General features: G+C 30.9%; 4 protein-coding genes across 5 annotated transcripts; 2 read left to right on the top strand and 2 right to left on the bottom strand.

The window, feature by feature from the left end:
• The first annotated feature begins 956 nt into the window (after positions 1 to 956).
• LOC114164090 (KID-containing protein 1-like) lies at positions 957 to 2,406 on the top strand. Its single transcript, XM_028048601.2, has 2 exons — positions 957 to 1,499; positions 1,680 to 2,406. The coding sequence occupies exons 1-2, from the start codon at positions 1,225 to 1,227 to the stop codon at positions 2,146 to 2,148; spliced, it is 744 nt and encodes a 247-aa protein (XP_027904402.1). The 5' UTR covers positions 957 to 1,224; the 3' UTR covers positions 2,149 to 2,406.
• Positions 2,407 to 6,130: 3,724 nt separating this feature from the next.
• Positions 6,131 to 8,967, top strand: LOC114196051 (Peptidyl-tRNA hydrolase II (PTH2) family protein). The gene is made up of 2 exons (XM_028086548.2): positions 6,131 to 6,548; positions 8,694 to 8,967. The coding sequence occupies exons 1-2, from the start codon at positions 6,165 to 6,167 to the stop codon at positions 8,874 to 8,876; spliced, it is 567 nt and encodes a 188-aa protein (XP_027942349.1). The 5' UTR covers positions 6,131 to 6,164; the 3' UTR covers positions 8,877 to 8,967.
• A 1,064-nt stretch (positions 8,968 to 10,031) lies between these two features.
• Positions 10,032 to 10,663, bottom strand: LOC114196052 (uncharacterized). The gene has a single exon (XM_028086549.2). The coding sequence runs from the start codon at positions 10,438 to 10,440 to the stop codon at positions 10,240 to 10,242; it is 201 nt and encodes a 66-aa protein (XP_027942350.1). The 5' UTR covers positions 10,441 to 10,663; the 3' UTR covers positions 10,032 to 10,239.
• A 1,665-nt stretch (positions 10,664 to 12,328) lies between these two features.
• On the bottom strand, positions 12,329 to 19,270 carry AFR (Galactose oxidase/kelch repeat superfamily protein). 2 transcript variants are annotated; one of them, XM_085666202.1, is made up of 2 exons: positions 19,246 to 19,270; positions 12,329 to 13,562 (listed from the first exon to the last, which is right to left on the bottom strand). In XM_085666202.1, exons 1-2 carry the CDS (start codon positions 19,268 to 19,270, stop codon positions 12,556 to 12,558), a joined length of 1,032 nt encoding a protein of 343 aa, XP_085522328.1. In that variant the 3' UTR covers positions 12,329 to 12,555. The 2 variants fall into 2 exon arrangements, with proteins under 2 accessions (XP_085522328.1, XP_027905360.1); XM_028049559.1 differs by lacking the exon at positions 19,246 to 19,270 and having other exon boundaries at positions 12,329 to 13,772.
• Between the last annotated feature and the right edge of the window lie 1,340 nt (positions 19,271 to 20,610).

A 20,610-nucleotide genomic window follows, 5' to 3' on the forward strand; every position in this document is an offset into this window, starting at 1 on the left:
CATCTCACTAAATATTTATTTTTATGGACTAAAATGACGTTGAATTTATTTTTGTTAAACTTTATATATTGTGATCTATACTTATAGGCTAAAATAGAATAAATTGAATCAAAGTGGCTTGCAAAGGCAAGAATAAGCTCAAGCTCACATGAAATGACAACTTAAAAGGAATAAATTAATTTGGCAATTAGAAATTATGTATGGCAAACAATTATACAATATTGTCCGTTCTTTATTATTATTGTCGCAATCTCTCTATTAACTCTCCTACCAACTACAATATCAAAGTCTTTATTCTCATTTCATCCCTATCCTCCTACACCTACAGCATCTACATCTTATCCAAAATAGTTTCGAAAAATAGCAAATTTTGCATAATCATTATTGCCATTTATTGTAATGCAAAAGCTCTGAATAAACCCAAATTCAATTATTGAACTTATTCGCCAACACAGAAACTATAAAACTAATCTCACCTTGGAGTAAAACGTCAAAATATTTAAAGGGAATGCGGTTTCAGGTCTCAACATCCAAAATTATTTTACTTTATTTTCATCATCAATGTGTGTACACTACTGCAGCAAGGAAAATTAAAGTGAATTTTCGAAAGACGTGCCCTTTCTGCTAGAAACAAAAACATGGAGTGATGAAGAACCCTAATTCGATCGTTGTGGTGAGAATTGAGGAAAGGAAAATGATTCAGTTGAAATATCCGGAATCGAAATTCCCGAATAAGGAAGCATGCGCTTGGTCTGATATAATAAAAGGAAACACCGAGAGGATAAGCATCAGACACCCATGATGAACAACATTAAACACATAATATTCAAGGTAAACGGGCTTTTCTGGTCCCTGTTCTTGCCACGTCACACCCAACGTGTCAAATCCATCTTTCTCTCTCTCACCCATGCCACTTTCCCTTTTATTTTCTATTAATTTTATATATATCAATAATAATCCCTTCCTCATTCTCCATCATCCCCACTTAATTTCTTTTCGGCCTTATCTCTATCCTCTGCAACTTTCTCTCTCTCTCTCTCTCTCTCTCTCTCTCTCTCTGTCTTTCTCTCTGGTAGTGTGCAGATTGATGACAAGTAACCCCTTTACGTGGAAGCCTAAGAGGAGGAGAAGACGAAGAGGACAAGGGTGACTCAATCGCCGCTTCAGGGGCCTTCTTGTTTCGTTTTAGTTTAAGCTTTTTTCGGTACGAGAAGGTGAATACAAATGGAGGTTTTGGTGGGTCCCGCGTTCACCATCGACGTTCCGGCGGACGGGAACTCCGAAGATCGGATCTTTCTTAACGGGTCACCGGAAAATGACCGCTCGAACTTCCGGATCTCGGGGCCGCCCAAGTTCTTCGCCGGCGGCGAGTCGGAGAGTTCGTCGTCGATCGGAACCCCCGACGACAGTGACAACGAGGAGGAAGAAGTGCAGAGCAAGTTGAAGATACGAACTGGGTTGGGGTCTTTGGATGCCATGGAAGATTCTCTTCCCATCAAGTTAGTTCCTTTACTCTCTCTCTGTAAAGCCCTCTCGTTTGATTTGATCCTCGTAGACATCGAATGTTTTTTTTTTTTGTTTTTTTCCCTTGGATTCTTTGTCTCTAATTGAAATATTATATCTTTGGATTGTGGTAACTGATATGGGTGATGTTTTGTGATTTTTGATAAGCGATGCAGGAGGGGATTATCCAGTCATTTTGATGGAAAATCGAAATCGTTCTCAGATCTGTCGCAAGTGAGTACTCTGAAGGATTTGAAGGAGTTGCAGAAGCAAGAGAGTCCTTTCAACAAGAGAAGAAGGGTTCTGATTGCATCAAAGTGGTCCAGAAGATCATCTTTCTATTCCTGGTCCAACCCACAATCCATGCCTCTTTTGCCTGTGGATGAGGATCGTGATGACGACGATGATGACGAAGACGAAGAGGAAGAAGAAGAAAAAGCAAGAAAAGTTCCCTCCGCTTCTTCTTCTTCCTCTTCCTCCTTGGCCGAGGAAAAAAAACCTGAAGATCAAGTTCAGCTTCGACTCAACAGAGTACCAGAATCTTATGCTGCTCACATGAGGCTCAGACTCGGAAGCTTCAAAGCAAGGAGCTTTTCGCTTGCAGATCTGCAGGAGCACGATGACGAGGAAGAAGATGAAGATTAATTGACATTTAATTATAACATAGGCTGTTTTTTTTTTCTTTTCTTCTTTTTGCTGTTTTGGTTTATTCTTTTGTTATTGTTGTTACTAAATAAAATTAAATAGTATGAAGTAAAAGTAACTATGTGAAAAACAAAAACTTGTCTTTTTACTTTATGTTGAAAGAAGATGAGTTTTGTTAAGGAATATACAGTGCATATCCTGTAGGTGTGTTGTAGGAAAGTAAGTAATGAAATGAAAGCTTTAGTTTTGTGTGATGAAGTTTAGAAATATGGATATTGGGAAGTATAAGGAAAAGATAAAGAAGCAAAATTGGTGAGTATTTGGAGCGTATCTTGAGCAAATCTTATCCTATCCTTTAAACTATGAATAATGAAAAAAAAAGAATGAGTTAATTAAAAAATGGTATTTATCTAGGGCTTGCAAGTTGTGCAGAGTTGTTGTCTGTTGTGGAATGGGAATCGAAATTGAAGTGTTTGATGTATAGGTAAGGTAGGGTAGGGTTTGTGATTTAGGTTTGTTGGTATGAGTAATATTTATGTATATCTTAACTTGACTTGATTGCTTATTGGCTAAGGGTAGAAGATGGGTAATGCTGACTTTTGAAGGAGAGGATCCATTGGAATATCTGCCTTGGGTGTGTGGATGGGGAAGTGTGGGTCCCTTCTATTCTTCTCTCAAATGATAATGGCAAACAACATAGGATTCCATGTCTTTTATTTCTTTTAAACAATTTTTGGTATCAAAACACGATTAATTCTTAAACTTACGTGTAATGGTTGGAGTTTTGACATAAGAAATGAGAAGAGTTGGTGTTTGAAGATTCCGATGTGGTTGAAGAGGTTGAGAAGATGTTGGTGGAAGGGTTGCATCTTCTTGGTCATCCTTGTTGATGCTGCAAGACTGGGTGGAATATGATTTCTCACTCCCAACAAACTCTTTTTTTTTTTCTTCTTCTTTTCTGTTGTTATTTCCCCATCTTTATCTCTAACGATTAGTCAATGATTTTGGTTCAAACATAATGTTTTCTTTAGCTTCTTAGGAAAAAAGGAAGAAAATTCATCTATAAAAATACATATTACATCATTTTACTAGACAACATAAGAAAATTAGGAGAGCTTAATGCTGGATATCTTTTATTATCTACTTTTTGTGTAAAAACAAAAAGAAGTTAAACAAAAAATCATAAATTTTTCATTTTAATATTTTAATATAAATTTAAAATTCGTCCATATTTAAATTTTGATATTTTTAGTTTTTAAACTTCAAATACAAAGGAATATAATTTTTTTTAGAATTAAATTTGTTTTACTTATCAAAAACATAAATATTTATACGTTTAATTTTAGATGATATTTTTATTTTAATACGTTTAAATTATTTACACCATTTTACATAATATTTTTATTTTAATATTAATTGAAAACGTATTTAATATGTTAAGATGTTTTAATCTTAAAATATTATATTTTTTTAAAAACTTAAAAATTAAAATATATTAAAATAAGCTCATATTTTCTAACATTTGAACAAATAAATTTTAATTTAATGTTAACAATTTAGAACTAAAAGTATATTTAATCATATTTTTTATAAGTATATGTTATATTATTTTCTATGTTAAAAAACTCATTATATTGCCAGTGATTTCAAATAAACTATGTTCTGTCTTATTCTACTTAGGTTTTGATTTAAATTGATGTTAATATTTTAATGTGTTGGATTCAATATTTTTATTATCTTTTTTTCTTTTTTAATATTGTTTTTCAACTTAGGTCTTAAAAATTCTGTTTAAAGTGATGTTAATATTTTAATGAATCGGAATCGATATTTTATTGTTATTTTTCTTAATATTTTTTTTAAAATATCCATTAATATATTAATTTTCATATTTTGGAATCTATAATTTCTATGATGGGTTTTGATTAGGATAACTACCGGATATTTAAATTTTTTCGTAAAAGATAATTTTATTATATTCTTAGTTTTCTTCCTAATAAAATAAGAAAAGATACATTAACATCTTCCATCTTATCTTTATTCGCATCGCCCAATAGATAAGATATTTGTTTCTTCCATCTTTCTCTATTATATTTAATCTTCATTATGAATCCAAACACAACAACTCTAGTCTCTAGTAGAACCATAAAATATTAATGTTTTTTTTTTTCAGATGAAGTGAATGAGGATGAAGATGCCTATGCCAAGGCCCACTAAGGGGTTCAAAAACAAAAACAAAAACCTATCCTTCCAAATCAATGTTTTGAGACACTTAATTAAAGTACTCAATATCTGTTTTTATCTTTTCTTAAGAATTCACAATCTATTTAAAGACATCGAGATAAAGCCTAACACGACAACAACGTAATATTCATCAAACTATCCCAACAAGATCATAAGTTCCAAAAAAAAATAAAAAATCATTGAAAAAATTTAATCAATGTGGGTTTGGAAATTCTTCCTAATAGTCCCACTAAAATGTAAACACCAAGGATTGATGAGCAATTGCAAACTTTAATAACTATAACTAATCCATTTTGGATCAAATTGATTTGACTTGGACTTTTTCTTAAACAATTGTAACCTAAGCTAGATCTATCCTATAGTTTATACTCAACTTGTGTTTTTCTTATTTTGCATTGGGTTTCAAACAATTATCAATAGTCTTTAACAAAAAAAAAACTTAATTAATGAGATTAATCTTAAACAATGTATGGTTATGCTCTGCATTATTTCTTAGCACTCACACAATACGAGACAATGATTTTATATTGAAGAAACCCATTGGAACCATGTGAGAAATAGGTTCAAAGAGGATTGAATTCCAAGAGTGTAAGACACGGAAATTTTGTAATAGCTTCATTTATAACTTATTGGTTTGCTCATCAAATTAATTAGGTGGAAATAAAGTTGCAGGTTAGTTAGTTTTTGAGTCATGCTTTCTTGGAATACAAGGAATTCAAGATCTATAAATTCTATTACTTTTTTTTAATGAACGATTTCAAAGTAAATTAACTAAACTTTTGTATTATATGGAGACTTGTATACTAACCAGTGTCTTTTAAATAAGTGAAAGAAATAAGTTTTACTGTTAACATCATAAAAAAACACCAATGGAAAATTATACAAAAAATATTTTCAATAGAAGAACTTTGCCCTAATAAGTGTAAAATGTTTACTTTTTAGTCTGTATTAGTGATATTCTCCTGGGTTATTACTTTTCTAATTTCATTTTCACAATTTAAAATTTTGTTCTAAGATAAAAGAACCTTTATAAAAAAAAAAGAAAAATCTAAACTGTGATATTGTATTTTGTGACCCACTTTCAACGTGTTTGAAATTGTCGGAATGTCATCACATTAAGGGAAACTCCTCTAACCTTCTTTAAATGAGTTATCAATTTATAAAGATCTTAGTTTGGATCTGAGGAGGGAAGGATACAAATTTACTTTGTTTACATAAAAAATGCAAAAAAAAAAAGAATAATAAAAAAAATGTGTGACTTAGTTTGTATAAGAATGAATATTTAAATAAACATAAAGATATAATAAATGATTTAATATTTATATTTTTTTATATATCATAATGAAAGAAATAACTGATATAATAATATTAAAAGTTAATTTTTTTCAACCATATCAATTACATCTATTATAAAATTTTCACTCCACGATACCCACTTCTCCTTAATTTAAACATTCAAATTTTAGTTTGAGACAGTAGAGGAGAGGCAAGAGAAGAGAGAAAAGAAAATAAAACGAGAAATTTTTTATAAAATAAAAGAAAAAAATTATAATAAATATGATTGAATTTTTTGTTGCAGTTTTCAATAATATTATACTATTTTTTATTTTATATTGTAATAAATAAAAATAAAAATATTAATAAATACTAATATGTCTTTATTTATGCGCAAATGTTCGGTCTAATGAATTATTAAAATTATAAATTATTACATTTTTTTTCTGAGAGAGAAGGGAAATTTATCAAACCGTTATGCCACTTCTTGAGGTGTTACAATGCATTACGTGTCGGCTTGCACCGTTCCATTACGTCTCTTCACTCCCTCCGGATCCAACCTAGCTTTCTCAACTACCCGCGTTAGGGTTACGCGTTCTATCTTAACTCGGCCGAGTCAACTCAAATCAAACTCAATGAGTCAACCCGCTGCTGATCTCAATGCTGTTGCCGTTGCCACAACCAATGATGGGCCGCAGAACCTGGAAAGCGCGGATGTGGTGGTGCAGTACGTGGTGCTCCGGCGAGACCTGATTGACACTTGGCCACTTGGGAGTGTGATTACTCAAGGTTGTCATGCTTCTGTTTCGGCCGTTTGGTCCAACAAAGATGATCCTGACACGGTTGATTATTGCAGTCCTGACAAAATTGATTATATGCACAAAGTAAGGATTCTCTCTCAGTTGTTTTTCGTTGGTCTTATATTCTGATAAGTGAAAATCAAACTCTAGATTACAATGATCTTATTGTGTTGTCAATTTGGGCGTTCTAGTATGTGAATCTGTTTATTCTTTGAAATTTTTGTTGTTGAATTTTTGAATTGGGCAAACCTTGCTTAGTATGGTTCTTAAAGTTTGCGTTTTATGCAAAAATCTTCCTAGTAGTGATTAAAACCCTAATCTATTGTAATGGCAGTGGGTTAGAAGAGTAGTGAAAGAAAAACATTGAACTTCAACCTTGTAGCGGGGATTCCAGCTTATTTCTTGAACTCTTGATTAAGCTAGAGATATGGTTGATGTTGGCATTGGGAAAAGTTTTACATTGCTGGAATTTGAGGTGTTGAATGGAACCTTTCTTGAACTTATTTATAGGAACAGGTGAAATAGTGTTGTCTTAGATTCTTCAGAACATGTTTATTAGGATGCTTTCAATTCATCAAGACAAACTAGAGTCATATGATACTCTATTCATACTAGGTCTTATCAAGTATTTTTTTCCGTGTAAGAAAATTTCAACATGTTAATTAGCATTGTACTACCATGAATGTGAGTGGCCATCTTCCCTCCCTTCTACATGATAGATCCAGTAAACTAAAGATCAAAATCACTTGTGAAAGGCAAATGAGAAAAGAAAAGCTGTATTTTCATTGAATGAAGAAAGTAATAACCCTGAACTGTAGCAAAAAACAATTTATCTACATGTAAAAAAAGTTTTAATGGGAATTTTCCTACTGTCATCTATAAGATTGAGGGAAGTATGGATGGGAATAGAAAAGTCTCACATTTGGGTGAGATTGTTTCATGGGAATTATATTTCTAAACAAAATAGAAATTAACACAAAATGCATAAAAATCAAATCAACAAAATTATTCGTTGGCATATATATGATTTTGAAAGTCAAATGATTCTTTCTTTCTTGGTCTTGTAAAATAAACCACCAAATTTTGTTGCTATCGAAGAAAAAATCCTAATAGTTTTGAATGAATATCATAAGATTATTTTTAGTCTTTAAAAATCTTCATTGAGTACTACAATTTTTTTTTTTTTAAATAAAGTCTTTTAAAATATTTTGAAATCCCAAATGAATACTACATTGTTTTTGGAGATTAGCATGCCGTGTTCTCTTTACCTGCTCTGTTTAGCTAGTCAATGTTAGTTTGATAAATTCAGAAAATTCCCAGTGAATCAACGGCAAACTGCGTGTGTATTATGAGAAAAAAAAAATGTATACTGTTGAATTGTTCTTCATGATGGATGGAAATTTATTCACTTTTTTGTTGAATTTTTACCTATGATTTGCTGAGGTTTCCCAAATAACAGCCTTTGGGACAATAGTTCAATGTCTCTGTTTTATTTTTTATGTGAGCCCTAAAATATCAACCTTTAGATTTGCATGATTTTTATGCTGGATTGTACAATATCGAGATTGTCATCCGTTTTGTGAATCGAGATTTTGAATATATCATGCTGCAATACAGAATTCGAGCATTTTGAGGTGTGATAATAATATATTAAAGTTGAAAGTACAAATATGCTCTTGACATTGCTGAAGTTTGGTAATTGTCAATATAGGATTTCATAATTTGTTCATCATTTTTATGTTCACTTGGCCATTAATGTTTCCGGACAGCAACTGTGGAATACCTGTTATATTTTTGTGACAACAGTTTTAGTTCAATTTTATCCACTTAACTATTTTGTATATCCTCTGTTTACCTTGGTAAGAACTTTTTGAGAAGTTTATCGTTGTTATTTTCGTAGATTCCATCCAAACTGTTTATTGCATTATTTTTTGTTGACATGAATATCTTTAAGTGGATATGCATTAATTAATTAGATTGAGAAACTCCCATCATTTTAAAGGTAATTTTGAAAGAATGGTTCAAATTGTTGATGAGTTTACTACCACTAATTAAATAAGCCAAATTTCTTATTCTCGTGAGTTGTAAAGTTTTATATATAGTACTAGAGGCAGTAGCATGTATCATGCATGTAGTGTTTCTGTTGTGGGTAATGTGGATCTGATTCATTTTTGGATATAACTGAGCATCTGCTTTATGTGTTAAGTTGCTGCTGAACATCAATTGTAGGTTACACTCGAAGTAAAGGGAGAAACCCAGATAAAAAACTTGTCTGAGAAGCTTACATCCGGTGGGATCATTCACAAACTGTGGATTGAGCAACCTGAAAACATACCTACGTGCCTTGCCACAAAACCATACCCCAAGTCAATCGTATCTTCGTATTTTAAGAAGTTGAAACTCTGTAAGTGATTTCATGTTTCATGGTTCTTCTATTTTCCCTGTTGCTATAATTTGGTAGAAAATGTACTGAACTATGATTGGTAATCCGGGAATTTATTTATTCTTTGTCTTCTCCCCTTGAAAATAACTTTAGAGCAAGTGTAGTGAATGTTGTGTGCACTAGCGATTCAAGCCCGATTTCGATTTCTTTTAACTAATGGCCCGGGATGGGAATGTTGTGTTTTTGAATGAACCTTATCGTAAAAACTAAAAGAAGTTCAACATTTTTGTGGCAAGTTAAATGGGGTTGTGCTTGTTTGCATACTTTAAAAAGAGGGTATGGAGTTTCTTTTTTCTTGGGCTTAAGCCCCAGTGATCTCCGAGAGAGGTATCCAGTTTGCATGAGTAATAGAATACCTCTCATATCCCAAATCAATGTAACTACATTAACCGATGTCTCCCTTTTCAATTTTTTTTTTTACCAATATTTTAAAAATGAACATTGAAGCTCCTTGTTTCATTAACTTAACTGTCACTGAAACAGACTTAAACTGCTAATTATAAAGTTGTAAGATTATTAGCAAGGTTAAGTTATAGAAAATTTTAAATTCACATTAGATTGGCAAAATTATTTCTTTCTACTCTTATCTTAGTTTCGGATTTCAACCTTATCCGTATTCTGTGACAAATCAATACGTGATGTTGGGATTTGCAAAAACTGCAATTTCATTACAAATGTATTGGCATGTCTGTAAATGTGTAGAGCATGGCGTAAAAATTATTAAATCTGGTGCCTTGTATATGAATATGAAGCTAGTCCCTTGTTTTATCTTATAGCTGTGAAATCCATTGTTAGTATGTTTTGACTTGTACAAGTTCTTAGGAGTGTGACAAAAGGTTACTTACTCCCTAATTAAGTGTTTATAGTCTATCACCTCTGCTAAAAGAGATAGAGGATTATTTTTACATATAAAAAGCATTCAAATTGGATTGTCTTATTTCCTTAAAAAGTTTACCATACGGTTCTTGCATTTAGGGTTTATTTCCCATTATTACTTCTGCCCGAAACCAAATTTGATTGTTCCAGAGTTTCGGTTCACTACAATGTTTGAATGTAAAGAACTATCCCACAATTAATTAATGATCAAGAAAGTAGAAAATTGCAGAACTTGGAAGAACTGTGAGTGAAAGTAAAAGTCACCTACGAGAGTACAGAAAAACTTAGATTTCAGAGACCCTTAAGCCATCTCATCAGGTTCAAATATTCTACAGGAAAAATAATATACATGGATACAAAAAGATCACATATTATCTAGTGCCAAACCCTAAAGTAGATAGAAAATAAAATCCTTACAAATACATAATAAAATGGTCTATTATGTATATATATGTCTTATTGGAGGACGAGTGGTCTGGTGCAGATGGTGCAGTAATACCTGCGTTTGGTCTTACAGTATAAAGGCAGAAAACAGAAATTCCATTGGGTCTCCACGTCCATGGCTTGGATCATCCCTCCGCAGTAAGGACATGCACCAGGTGCTGGCTGCCTCGACAACACCTTCTCGTCCTCTCCACACACAAACACTAAACACATAATCTTCTTCTCTTAATCTTTTTCTTCCTTTGTATCGTCGTGCAGCTTCTTAATCTCTCCTACCTTGAAACCAACGCTGCAAGATATAATGATGTCTCCCAGGTAACCCTTCAGATTCTTCTCTCTAAACAAACGTGTTTTCCAGAATCCTCTTTTACTTTTCCTATCATGGTTTCCTTCTCCGCGTCCTGTTATGCCCACACTTTCCACTCGTCAACACGTGTCCCTCTCTCCTATTGTATCTCATTAATCATTCTTCCAAAATAACATGATTATTATAAATCCTCATAAAATAAAATATAAAAATTATTTAATTCTTATCGTATCTTATTATTTACACTTAAGCAGTCATTTAAGAAGTCGTACCATTACTACAATTTTTTATTGTAAAAATAAAGGGTGACGTTTATTTGCGCCGTCAAGTTGTTGGTAAAGCAGATTCTGAAGTGGTGCTAACTGCTCCATCAATAAATTCTGGGATTTGCATCGTAGGCATGTATATCATATAATTTATTTAATCAGATACGCAATTTCTTCTGAGATTTGTTTATAATTAGCGTACAGTACATCACTCGGTTGTTAAAGCTAAAATGATCCTATATTTAAAATTATGTTAAAAATGGATATCATAACTAATTATGTTAAATAGGTCATTACAAAGTTAACCCACCAAATTAGAAAAAATAATTGAAAGTTAGCTTTTTTTGGTATCGTAACATACTTGGGTGGAACTTGACAAAGACATTCGATTGATTTTGGGTTGTAATGGGCCAAAAACAAAAAGAAATCCACTATATTTTATTCACCTGTTCTTGAATTGTTTTATTTACAAAAATGAGTATTAGATCCTGTTTTTCGTGTTCACATCAAATTTGTACCTATCCCCGATTGAGATATCCGGATTAATACGAAACCTATCAATTTCTTGCTTGATGAGTACTTTTTTTTTTTATCTTGTAAGTTAAAATATTATAAAAATTTATCGTGGATGTCATTTATTTATTTTTTATAAAATTCAATAAACTAAGTTATCTATCTCTAAAATTAGTGTGAAAAACTTTTACTCTATTTATACAATTTAATCTTATATTATGTTTTACTCATTTTCAGTATCTTGGATAATTCAATTGTGTGCAAATGCACAGATTTGTATGTATATTTATTAAAAGTGATTTAAATTTTAAGGAAATATAATAAATATTTTTAAATTTATATATTTCATTAAACTTACTGTGTAATTATTTATCTTAAATTTCTTGAATATTTTTTAAAATCATCATAAAATAATTACCACAGTTTATACATTTAAAAAAATGGTTTAGATAGTGTTAATGGAATGTTAACTCAATATTTTACACTCTTACTTGATAACAGATATCTTAAGACATACTTTGTCTATTTTACGTCATCTTTCTTAATTTTAATACAATTAGTCAAAAGTTTTCTTTCTTTTATTAAGTTTAATGTCACAATAAATAGATAATTAATATTTAATAAGTTTGCATAATAAATTTAAATACTCAAGTCCCATCGATCCAATCTAAATCGGTCAATTTCTTATGAGAATGATTTCGGTTAGATTTGACAACAAGATTATGTGAACCTAATTCAATTATTAGATTGAATAATGAGATTAGTTAAACACTCTTATCATTTTCCATCCCATTCATCTTCTTAAAAAAGGAAAAAGAAATCAGCTGCATTCCTTTTGTTCTCACAAAGAAGAAAAAATGAAAAACCTAATAAAGTAGAAGTTGCATATCTCCTCTGAAGGCCACAATCCGATCCTGTGGCGGAGAAAATAATATTCTTCCACTTGCTTGTTCCTTTTTTTCTTAACTGAAAATATATTTATTGAAGTGACAACTATGATAAAGCAAAATAAATGTATACTTTTTAATATAATATTATTGGATTTATTATAAATAATTAGAGTAGCTGAGAACATGGTGACCACGATGAAACTCGAAGCTATGATTCATTCCCCCATCAACGAAGATGCAGGCACAGACATCTTGAATCCATGGATGAGTAAAACAAAACCATCTTCACTTTCCCTAATACAACAAAATTAGATTAGAAAGAAAAACACGATAAACAAACGTTATACCCTGTTCAAGCATACAGCACTTGACAACTACAAGGTGAGAATTCGCGAAAAGCACGCGGAGCCTCCACCACTTGCCACGTCACAGACACGTCAGCAGAACAACCTTTGACATCTTGCACCGTCTCCACAATTCCTATTGCCACGTTCAACCCACGAGATGCCACGTAGATTCTGTCATCCAACCCCGTGGCACAAAAGGGTCTCTTCATAACTTCTCTCGGAAATCTCCCACCTCCCACAGGATACCACGTGTCATGCTCCTCATCGTATACCTTCACCGGCGAATCTCCATACTCGGCGATCATAAAAACTCTTTCACCCACAGCCACACCCACCCCACTCCACCCCTCTCTCATTCCAACTCTCATCTCCTGCCACGTGTCCCTCTCCACCTCATACACCCAACCCCTCGGCCGGAACATGAACGGCCACCACCACCCCTCCGTCACATACACTCTACCCGCCGCCGCCACAACCTCATACCTCTCCAGCTCCCCTCCCAACTCACTCCCCTCCTGCCATGTGTCGCTCTCAGGATCGTACACACCCGTTCCACCTCTCCCCACCGCGACTATCCTCCCCTCCACTCCCACCGCCGCCACGAGTTCCCTCCTCCCAGGACCCCCAGTCACCGACCACTGGTTCGTGGCGGCGCGATATGCCAGCGTCTCCCTTCCGTTGACGACGAAGAGCTCCCCCTGGCGAGGCAGGGCCGCGCATGCGAGTGGCGCCGGGCAGGCGTCGTCCTCCTCCGGCGAGGGCATTTGTGGGAGAAGGAACCAGCGGGCGGAGGAAGGATCAAGTGCCTGCCACTGAAGCTTTCCGGTTTGGGAATGGAAGGCGAGAACGAAGAGGTTTGGGTGGGAAAGAGTTTTCTTTGAGAAGATAAAGGAGGGATGGGTTATTGCTCTGTTCCAGGTGGAAGAAACAGAACGTGAGAGAGCCTGGTAGGGGTAGGGAACGTGAAGGAGACAGAGCTCTGCAATTTCGTTTGGCAGACCTGGGATAAGGTCTTTGTGTTCCTTTTCTCCTTCGAAGTAAACCATGATGTTTTTGTGTGCAAGAGAGAGTGAAGGAGATGAAATGAAGAGAAGAGAGGAGAGAAGAGAAGATAAAGAAAAGTGTGAATGATTGAGTTGGGGTTGATGGGTGATGGATGATGGCAACTGCAGTGGAAGTGGGGTCATGGGGTTTGTGGGCGCATATGGATCATCACTCCTAACATTATATAACATTTTCATGCTTTTTCTTTTTTCATTCAAGTTCACTTTTTTTTTTTACTTACATGCAGTTTAATTAATATAAACTAAAAATTGAAAATTATAAAATGGAAAGTAATTAATTTATGTTATAGAAATAATATTTCTTTTAAAAGTTGCATTTGGTTTTTCAAATTAAATATATGTACTTTTATTAAAGCAACTGGTTGATCTAAATTATATCTTTATTAGAGTATTTATTTCAAGAAAATTCTGAAATAGCAATAAGTTAACTTTAAAATTTAATTTCGCTGTACCTTGCTACATAACCGTTGCAACGTGGCATGGTTTTTTCATGCGGTGGCATAAATTTTTTTATGCGGTAAATAACAAAACATCGGGATGTAAACCAAAACATCGGGATGTATCTCTGCACTCTTTTCCTTACAGTCGCAAGGGGACAAAGTATGGTCCATTTTATCGTAATGATAAACGATCTCAAATAAATATAACACACGTATCGATCAAAAGAAATATGTAATACAAATACTACATTTTATATTTTTTTTAAATATGTATTTAGTCTTTTAAATTTTACTAAAATTTAGAATTAGTTTTTCTTTCAAATTTTTTATCAATTTAATCCTTCAGTTTTTAAAATATATAAATCTAGTTCTTTTAATCAAATTTTATTAAGTTTATCTGTTATTTCAAGTGAATTTCATAATAATATTTGAATTATTTATACCGTTTGACACATTTTTATTTCAATATTAAATAAAAAATTATCATAAAATACGTTTAAAATGTCAAATAAACTTAATAATACTTGATAAAAAAGATTAAATCTACATATTTCTAAAGATAAATGACTAAATTAGTATAAAATTTCGAAGAGAGATAATTTTAAAATTTATTAAAACTTAAAGAATCAAAACATATTTCACACTTTTCTTACATTAATTTTATTTTATGATGTCAATTTGTTATATTTTTTAATCATATAAATATATGTGTGTGGACTTAAATTGAAAGACAGTGGTAAAAGGGTAAATTTGTAATTATAATATATTTCTTTTGGTTTCGGCCCATGGGTAAATGACATATACATATTGTATAATAACACATATATCTTTTGCCACGTAATTTTAATATAACACAACTTATAAACTTGCATTTAACAGGATAAGTTCTTCCTATTGTTCTTATGTAATAATCATAATAAAAAATCATATATTACTTTTCTATCTTCACTCTTAAAATTAAAATTATGTGAATTTTATTTTTTATTTTGATTAAAATATGTTAAAAGTTTTAATATTGTTTAAGACTTGAAATAGATCGATCATTTATAAATATTCTTTTGTTTTACTTAGATAATATTGGTAGTATTGATGTATTTTTCGAATAAATTTTATCAATGATATCTGAATTAAATTAATAAAAGTTTAACCCATATAGATTTTAATTAATATCTCTTTCAACCTAAAATTTTAAGATAATAGATTTATAGATTTTTCACTAATGTACTCGTTGGGATTCACTAAGAAGATACAATAACACACATGAAACTTGAACCCAATCATAAATAATTTCCATCACTCTCAACTAAAATCTTAAAGCATAGAGTTTATAGGTCATTCACTGTTACATTCTCTTAGGAGATTCACTAGAAAATACAATAACATTAATAAAATATGAATTCAACGCACATTACTTCTAATTTAAAACCTTACTCTCGTTCTTAAATTCCTAATAAGTATTAATAATTTCAATGGTGATACTTTGACACCACAAAAAGTTGAAATACACTCATTTAATAATCTAAAATAATATTATTTTAATAATATTTATATATTTTTAATTTAAAATTATGATACATATTTTTATATTAAAAAAATATATCAAATATATGTATTTTTAACCAAAGTGTTAGAATAACTTTTTTCTAATTGTCTATCATTATTTATTTCACTAGTAACCTTTTGGTTTAGTGTTATTTATTTCATTAATAATATCATCTTATGTAATACTATTACTAAGTTTTACCGCTATATACTGTTATACACATTCAACATATCTTAAAAAAACTCTTAATTGGTTACCTTCACTCCGATAACCACTCAAGCAGCTTAGGATGCAACGCCATTGTTCGAAATTATTGCCTCTCACATGTAGAAACAATTTGACGTCAAATTCATCGGTGTTTTTTTTAATAAAACAATCTTAAGAGAATAATTTATTTATTTATAAATTTTAAAATATTTTTACGGATGTTTGGATGAAAAAGTTAAAAAAGAAAATTGAAATTGAGATATTTTAAAAAAGTAATTTAAATAATTAAAATAGTAAAATTTAAAATTTATTCAGAAAAAAAATTTAGAAATTTTTAAGATATGAAATTGTTCATTGTTCAAAATAAAAAAAGTCACAAGTTCAAAAAGGTCGAGTCAAATTATGCAGAAGGTGAGTTGGTTTCGATCAAAAGTTAAGCCGAGTCTGATTAATGATCTAGTGAAATTGTACGAGAAAAACACCAGAGAAAAACGTCCCTATGCGATTCTGCATTCACAATCCAACTGCTTAAAATGCTTTATTTTGTTTTTGGTGTCTATTTTATTAACATTTTAATATATGAATCCGAAAGTTAAGGGTGTGATTTATGTTATGCAGTTGTACTTGAGGACGCGGAGAATGCGGACGCCAAAGGAAGCTTCTTTTATTTTTGTTGTCTGTCATCGTTTTTAACTTCTGATGTTTGTTTCATGTATGTGACATGGGATTCTTCATACTCATTTGGTTCTTTTATTAGAATTGTCTTTTTTAAATAAATTTTATATATGATATATATCTTAATATACTTTTGATTTATATCATAAAATTGTTAATAATAATGAATAAGATTATATTGGGAATAATAAATTATACCAATTATGGTAGTGAAGAATAAACTTTAAGTTTAATTTAATTTTGGAGTCAAATATGTTTGTGAGTTTTTAAATTTCAGTGAAAATTGAAATTAGATTTTTATTGAAACTTTGTCTCAATTTAGTCTTAAACTTTATAATTGCATGAATTTAATCATTTTAACTAATTTTTGTTAAGTTTATGCAACGTTTCAAACGTGTTTCGTGATTGTTTCTTAACTAACGTTAAGCGAAAATATATTAAATTGTGTAAAAACTGAAATGATATCACGAAATTCGTTTCAAATGATAAGTAAACTTTAAAAAAGAAATTGGTTAAAAGGACTAAATTCACCTAAAATTGAGACACTAAATTGGATCAAAATTTGAAGACCGATTCGAATTTTCAACTAAAATTTACTTACCAAAATAGTATATAATATGTCTAATAAATCATAAATTTTGTTATGATAATTTTTAAATTATTATTATCTTAAGAGGTCAATAAATCAATCGATTTATAAAATAAATTATGTATTATTTTATGGATGGATGTAAATTTTTTAATAATTATCATTGTTTCAGAAAATAAGTTATAGTCTAGAAAATAGATCCCCTAATTTAGGCCCCACTTATTTTTTACTAGAACCCTAACCCTTAAATGCAGCCTGCAGGTTGGGATGTTTGGACTTGAACATGTATAGTTGAGTGAATACGAAAATGCAGGAAATTCTTTCTTCTAAAAACATTAATCATATCGTATTTATGGGTCCCTCAACCTATGCTAAGAACAGCGTCTACATCCCTAATTTATGTGTTCCAACAATTTTTTTCAACAACCTCTACACAAACACACGACTGAGGAATTCACCCACCCAAATGCCAATTTCTAAACTCTAAATCATCTCTTTCAACTCACCCATCACCTGCAACAACTTTTATATAAACAAACAACTTCTACTACCCAAAAAAAAAAATTATTTGCATATTACACGCCCATCAGTAATAGTAAAAATATGTCTTTAATCGAGATTTTCTGAAAATAAAAAATTAATAAGTAAAAATCATAATTGAATTATTCCTTTTTCGTTTTTTTTTTCTTTCTCTTTTCCTTCTTGTAATGCCTCTATTGTCATTATTAGAGCTGTCAAAATGGGTTAGAATTTGAATTTGTGAGTCAACCCGATTCATCACATGTTCGGACCAGGTTGAGTTAAATATTTTTTATAAATTTCAATACGGATTGATTTTTTACCTGGTTCACCTAGAACCCGATTTACCCGGGTTGAATATGTGGTGAGCCGGGTTGGCTCACCAACTCACAAATAAAGGGTTACACGTATTTTTTGTTAAGTTGGATTTTGTATTTGAATTATGTTAAGTGATTTTTTTAGTCAACACATAAATGATTTGTATTTTGGTGATTTTTGTTTGTATTTAAATTATATTAAAATTTATTTAGATTTTAATTACAACTATAATCTAGTTTTGACTCATAAAAAAATAAAAAAATAAATTGTATTCTTTTAATTAAGTAAACCTCTAAGCCAATCCATTTAACTCATCAACCCGCAATGGACAAAATTGAATTTAAATTTTTTTGATTTGTTAATAAATAAAACAAATTAAATTGACTCACTCGTAATGAATCAGGTCAAAACAAATTATCTATTTTAACAAATCTAGTCATCATCATTATCGTTGCATTCTCTCTCACGATCGTTATCTGTTACTCGTCCTTCTCATCTTTCTCATTATTTACTTTTTTCTTTTCCGCTTCTTTCTTCAACTCCTGTTGTACTTCCGTTGTCACCATTATCCGCTAGCTCCAATTTTTCTCTTCCTCTTTTTCCTTTTCTTGTCACTGATCTCTCATTAATATATAAAAATATCATCACATTTGACAAAGAAATTATCACTTAATTTATAAATAGATTTACCGACAAAAGAGTTTGTTGGTAATTAAGAGTTACATGTTACCAAAATAAATATATTTGACATTTGTTGGTAGTAGAAATTACCAGTTATCAACATAAATATCTTCAATACAAAAATTTGTTTGCGATATGAAATACAAATTACAACACAAATATCGGTCGATAACAAAAATTCTAAATTGTGGAATTATCTTATCAACAAATTTTAATAATCATTATTAATAAAAATATTTGTCAATAACTTAAATTTTAAAACTTTTATTTAAAATCTGTCAATTAATTTAAAATTTTCATATTTATTTTTGTCAATAATAACAACGAAAATTCTTGCGGGTGATAATATTTTCGTTAAAACTGAATATTACACCGATAGATATATGTTTACAGCATTAATGATTATCAAAGTTCAATGAATCTCAACCCGTAACTTCAAAAGTAAACTTATACAGAAGAGATGCAGTGAGTGACAGAGGAAGAGGACAAAATCGTTTCTCCTGCATCACATCACATACCACTCTTTGGTCCACCAAGTCAAACAGGACAAATTAACTTGTCTTATCACATAATCTTTAATTAGCAACCATATATAGCATATAATTAAATTTAATAACTGTTTTCCAAATTAAAAAATAATAATAACAAGTACATATCACCATTGATTGAACTGCAAACAACCATATACTCCTCTAGAATCTCATAGTCAAAGGTTATATATATATAAATTGTTTTCAATGTTTTAAAAAAAAATATACTGTGATTTTATTTTTTTTATTCTAATTTTTTATTTTTTGACATAGCTTAATAATGGACATCGATTCTTTTAACAAAAAGACAGTGATACATTAATTAATGTTCAACACTAAATCACGTTGACATGACTTAATATTGGATATCAATTCTTTAAAAAAATAAGACAGTGATACATTAATCAATGTCCAACCTAAATCACAATGACATGACTTAATATTGAACATCAATTCTTTAAAAAAAAGACAGTGATACATTAATCAATATCTAACACTAAATCACGTTGACATAACTTAATATTGGACATCAATTCTTTGAAAAGAGAAGACAGTGATACATAATCAATGTTCAACACTAAATCACGTTGACATGAGTTAATACTGGACATCAATTCTTTTAAAAGAAGAGACAATAATACATTAATCGATATCCAACATTAAATCACGTCAAAAGATAAAAAAACGAAAATAAAAAAATAAAAAGAGTAATATTATTTTTCAGAATGAAAATATCTAAAGACAATTTATACAGCTTCAGTATCAAAAGTAATGTTTCAACAGAAAAATTGATTGAATCAATTTCTCTAAACGATTGTGAAAAGAGCAAGCATGGTCCGTGACGATTTTCTTGAGTTCCTACTTGGTACTGGTCCCATAGCCATGCTTTCTCAGCATTGGAAAAAAAAAATGTTATAAGAAGACAAAAAACTGAGGATGTTACTGTATACAGAGAGTTACAACTCAATTTTAATTTCCTTAACTTTATGTTTGTCTTTGATGATATTTAAGTGCAATAAGGTTTTTTTAATGATGCTTTAGTTTGTGGTGGACCCAGTTACACAATGATGGCGTTTATCCCTTGACCCTGAAGCATCCAATATCCATGTTGATTGGAAAAAGCACGAGTTGTACTTAGAGCCATTGGAATCATTTTTTAAGATTTACTTAACATCATTGGAAAAAGGTTACATCAAACCGAATCTTTTGACCTTTCTTCATGCTTTTGGAGGAAATTTTTTCGATTTCTCATGCTCTTGGTGCACTCACCACCAAACCTGAGTTTAGTAGAGAAACAAAGAAATCAAACATAAACAAAAAATAAATATATAAACACATGTAAAAGTGAAAATTACTATTTATAACTTTTGAATGTTCTTTGGACATTTCACAAAATGCAATGAGCTTTATTCTTAGCGAGCAAGACATGACTAATGATTGAAAGAGATAATAGTGAAAAACAGAAATACCAGTAGACGGAACATTATGTTATTT

Source organism: Vigna unguiculata, chromosome 9 (genome assembly GCF_037176805.1).
Source record: "Vigna unguiculata cultivar grain cowpea cultivar isolate G323 ecotype 2 chromosome 9, ASM3717680v1, whole genome shotgun sequence".
In the NCBI taxonomy this organism is placed as follows: Eukaryota; Viridiplantae; Streptophyta; class Magnoliopsida; order Fabales; family Fabaceae; genus Vigna; species Vigna unguiculata.